Here is a 5,001-nt window from a genome sequence, read left to right on the forward strand (position 1 = left end):
AGGACAGCCAGGGCTACACAGAGAAACCCTGTCTCGAAAAACCAACCAACCAAACAAACAAACAAAAGTCTGTTTTCTCCTCATACTGTGGGGGTCCTAGACCTTGAACTCAGGCTTGATAGCAAGTGTGCTTGGTGCTGGCCATATTGCCAGCCCCACTATGAGTTTGTTTTTCTTTAATGGAAGGATTTGTTTTTATGGTCCCAGAGATATCCCACATCCTCCTTATAATCGGGTGGGTAACTTCAGTCTCCCTCTCACATGCTGCAGGGTTCCCTTTCAGACACAGATGCCATCCAACACTTCCTGCTGTCCTTGTTCTTAACTGTTGTGCCTTGTTGAATCAAAGCCATAGGATTTGAAACAAGTTCAGTATCATTTTCTTCAAGGATTAACTCACCCATCTGGGCTTGAGAAACAGAACCAACAGCATCTGAACTCATCCAAACCCTGAAATATATTTTTCTTTTTTTAAAAGATTTATTTACTTTGTTTTATGTATATGAGTACACTGTAGCTGTACTGATGGTTATGAACCATCATGTGGTTGCTGGGAATTGAATTCAGGACCTCTGCTTGCTCCAGTAGACCCTGCAATCTCCGGCCTAAAGATTTGTTTGTTTGTTTGTTTGTTTGTTTGTTTATTTATTATTCAAGACAGGGTTTCTCTATTTAGCTCTGGCTGTCCTAGAACTCACTCTGTAGACCAGGCTGGCCTCGAACTCAGAAATCCACCTGCCTCTGCCTCCCAAGTGCTGGGATTAAAGGCGTGCACCACCACGTGCAGATTTGTTTATTATTGTTTCGAAGTACACTGTAGCTGTCTTCAGATACACCTGAAGAAGGTATCGGATCCCATTATGGATGATTGTGAGCCACCATGTGGTTGCTGGGATTTGAACTAAGGACCTTCAGAAGAGCAGTCAGTGCTCTTAACCGCTGAGCCATCTTTCCAGCCCAAGGATGTATTTTTCATCTAAGACATTTCAGATTTCAACCGGAGACCCATTCTCACACAGCAACTAGAAACAGGATTTTCCAGTAAATAACACAATCTCAGCGTTCACCATGTGAACCTACAACAAGCCTTCATTTTCACAGTAAATGCAGCAAAGGGAGAACAACCTTCATCTTTGTTCTTGTGATCTGTCAGGGGGCGGAGTGTTTCCTGTGAGTATTATTAACATTTGAAAAATACAGTTGCATATGACTTGTACAAAATGAGAGCACTGATCTAATGATTTTTTTTTAGTCCTGGTAGCTATAAATCTCTTCATTTTCATAGTGTATATATTTAGTTGTATCATTACAGATATATAGGTGAGCGTTAGGAGGAATTTTATTTAATTCCATACTTCTTTCTCTCCCTTTTGAGAAAACAAACAGGCAAAATATAGATAAAACAGTGAAAGAAAAAGTACAAGAAGCAGACACACAAACAAAATCCATAAAAACACAAAATTGAAAACCATAATATACAAGCAAAAGACCAGTAAGATTTTAAAAAGTGCCCAAACAAAGCAATATGTACAAAATAATGTACAGAAATATCATTGAGTTTGTTTTGTGTTGGCATCTTCTGCTGGACATGGGACCTGCCCTTAAGTGTGGTTTATACACCCACGAGACTGTTGGACAAAACAGTTTCCCTTTGCCAGTGGTTGTCAGTTGGTGATAGCCTCTTGGTTAGGGCTGGGAGCTCTTGGATCTGGACAGGCTCTGTGCTGTGCATGCTGCCTGTGCATTCATGTGCACGTCAGTACTTTTCTCTTACGGCTGGGGAAGGCACTGGTTGGTTTCCGTCCCCTCTGGCTCTTAGAATCTTTCTGCTTCCTCTTCTTCTGCATAGTTCACTGAGCCCTGAGGGGAGGGGAAGGATGATGGTCATCTATGATTGAGTGTTCTAAACTCTCTCACTTTTTTTTTTTTTCCTCGAGACAGGGTTTCTCTGTGTAGCCCTGACTGTCCTGGAACTCATTCTGTAGACTAGGCTGGCCTCAAACTCAGAAATTGGCCTGCCTCTGCCTCCCAAGTGCTGGGATTAAAGGCATGCACCACCACTGCCCGGCAAACTCTCACTCTTTGCACGTTGTCCAGCCTTGGGTCTCTGTGTTATTTCCTATCTGCTGCAAGAGGAAGCGTCTCTGCTGCTGTCAGGGTGAGATACTGATCTACAGGTGCAGCAGAAGGTCGTTAGGAGTTATTTTGTTACTGTGTTCCTTTGACCGAACAATAGTATTTCATTCCAGTCTAATCTCAATAGAAGGAATTTTATTTTATTTTATTTTATTTTATTTTTTATTTTAGATATTTTCTTTATTTACATGCGAATTTCTCCTTTCCCAGTTTCCCCTCCAAAAAACAAAAAAACAAACAAAAACAAACCCCTGTTGCCTCCCCCCTCCCCATGCCTGCCACCCCGCCCTCTCCCACTTTCTGGCCCTGGCATTCCCCTACACTGGGGCATAGAACCTACACAGGGCCAAGGTCCTCTCCTCCTATTGATGATCGATTTTGCAATCCTCTACCATACACATGCTGCTTGAACAATCAGACCCCTCTATGTGCAGTCCTTGGTTGGTGGTTGAGACCCTGGGAGCTCCGAGGGTACTAGTTAGTTCATGTTGTTGTAGAAGGAATTTTAAATGTTGAAATATAGTTGATGTTACACTGATGTTATCTAATAGTATATTTCAGTTGAGCCTTATTTAACTCCAAAATGATTCACAAATAGCCAACATTTGATCTACAGGCTATATATTTTCAAGGATAGTTATGAAGTCAGCTCAGAACAAAATTGTAAACTTACTTAGAATTATGATTTTTTTTTTGGTTACTCCACTGGGGATGGGAGGTGTTCTTGAGATGGGTGTTGTAGGTAACAGCATTGTGGCAGTGTCTGAGTGTTAGACATGCCTGATATTGGCACTGCTAGATTATTCTGAAGCACTTCAGACCTTAGAATTTAATATCGTTACTCCAGTGTGTATTTCTCACAGATTAGTACTTTAAAAAACAGGAGCCATATTTTTAACACATTAAAGAATGACTCAGTTTTGATAGTTAATTTCACTGTTGAAACAATATAATAACCATTCCCAAGTGACAGTCTCATTTCTAGGCAATTAAATTTCCTCATAAAGCAATAGGACTAAGTTTTTCCTTGTGTCTGTTTATTTAGGCTAGCAATATGACTGCTGAAGAAACCGTAAATGTAAAAGAGGTTGAGATCATTAAGCTGATTTTGGACTTTTTGAATTCAAAGAAGCTTCACATTAGTATGCTGGCACTTGAGAAAGAAAGTGGAGTCATCAATGGCCTATTTTCAGATGATATGCTTTTCCTGAGGTATGTTAACATCATTACTATGAGGCTTACAAGTAGCTCATCGAAAGAATACTAATAGGGTAATATGCATTATATCTCATGAAATATAAGTGAAAATTATTTTTCATAATGGAATATTTACAGTGCACAGTAATATATCTATAAAATGTTTTTAGTGGTAACATGCGTAGTCTTCAGAGTTACAGCCCTAAGTGTGGTATCAATTTAAAAAGTACGCAAGAAATCCAAGGCACTGGGAAGATAAAGAAAACATTCCTAAAATATGCACAAGGAGTGTATACAAATGAATTCCATAAAATAAAGCATGTAAGCTGGGCGGTGGTGGCGCTCACCTTTAATCCCAGCACTTGGGAAGCAGAAGCAGGCAGATTTCTGAATTCAAGGCCAGCCTGGTCTACAGAGTCAACCAGGGCTATACAGAGAAACCCTGTCTTGGAAAAAAAAAAAAAAGCATTTATTAAAAAATATATTAATTATTAAAAGTAAAGAAAATTTACCACTACCTAGGAACAATTGTGATTCTTGCATTTATATATTACATATATTATTTTATTTTGTTTTAATTTTATATGTATGTGTTCTTGTGCACCATGTGTATGCCTAGTACCTATGGAGGCCAGAAGAGGGTCTCAGATGCCCTGGAACTAGAGTTAGAAATGATGGTGAGCTGCCATGTGGGTGCTAGGGTTGAGCCTAGGTCCTCTGGGAGAGCAGCCAGTGCTTTTAGCCACTGAACTACCTCTCCAACCCCTTTTATGTATATTTTTTAAAAATAGCAACATTTTTCCAGACATTGTAGTATATGCCTTTAATCCCAGCATTTGAACAGTAGAGGCAGGCAGAATTCCAGGCCAGCCAGAACAACTTAAACAAAGTGAGACTGTCACCAAAAAAAAAAAAAAAAAAAAAAAAAAAAAAAAAAAAAAAAAAAAAAAAGTAATTTTGTTTTGCAGGAATTCTCTGTGGTTACAAATAAATATATTAAAACTTTTCAATTTAGTCTCTTAATGGCTTGCTTATTTTTAAATTTTATACGTGAGACTTTTTTATACACTCTACTGAGCAGATTTTATACATGAGACTTTTTATATCTTGAATCATTTTCCTAGGGTACAATTTTTAGAGGGGGATTTGCAAGGCAAAGGGGATTGCCATATTTTCCACAGTGGAAAACTGAATATATCCCAGGCTGACTTTGATGGAAAAGATAACACCAATCTCTTACATAAGAATATATTCTGTTTTAATGATTCTACATATCCTTGAGGTAGAGTGTATATTTAAAAAAATGAACTGTTCCTAATTCATAAACATCAACCTGAAAGGAGAACACAGAGATTTATTAAATTATTGTAGCTTATTAAACTTGTTACACTCCCTGAATCCCACTTTGTAGTCCTCTAGCCTGGGAAGCTGTAGTGCAGAACCAGGGCGGAGATAGTTCTCTTTGCCCTTGTCTTTCCTTTCCTTTCCTCTCCTCTTTTTTTTTTCCTCTCGCAGACAGGGTTTCTCTGTGTAGCCCTGGCTGTCCTGGAACTCACTCTGTAGACCAGGCTGGCCTCGAACTCTTAAATCTGCCTGCCTCTGCCTCCCAAGTGCTGGGATTAAAGGTTAGTGCCACCACTGCCCTGCTTTCTCCTCTCCCCTCCCCTC

The 5,001-nt window shown here is 39.4% G+C and overlaps 1 protein-coding gene across 5 annotated transcripts in view; it reads left to right on the forward strand.

Moving 5' to 3' along the window:
* Wdr47 (WD repeat domain 47) overlaps positions 1-5,001 on the forward strand; it is a 59,870-nt gene that overhangs the window by 16,357 nt on the left and 38,512 nt on the right. For all 5 annotated transcript variants that reach the window (XM_031375202.1, XM_031375204.1, XM_031375203.1 and 2 more), the window contains exon 2: positions 3,182-3,348. In XM_031375202.1, the coding sequence (XP_031231062.1) occupies positions 3,191-3,348 (158 nt within the window). In that variant the 5' untranslated portion in view covers positions 3,182-3,190. The remainder of the gene's footprint in view (positions 1-3,181; positions 3,349-5,001) is intronic.

This window comes from Mastomys coucha, unplaced genomic scaffold, assembly GCF_008632895.1.
Source record: "Mastomys coucha isolate ucsf_1 unplaced genomic scaffold, UCSF_Mcou_1 pScaffold16, whole genome shotgun sequence".
NCBI classification, from domain to species: Eukaryota; Metazoa; Chordata; class Mammalia; order Rodentia; family Muridae; genus Mastomys; species Mastomys coucha.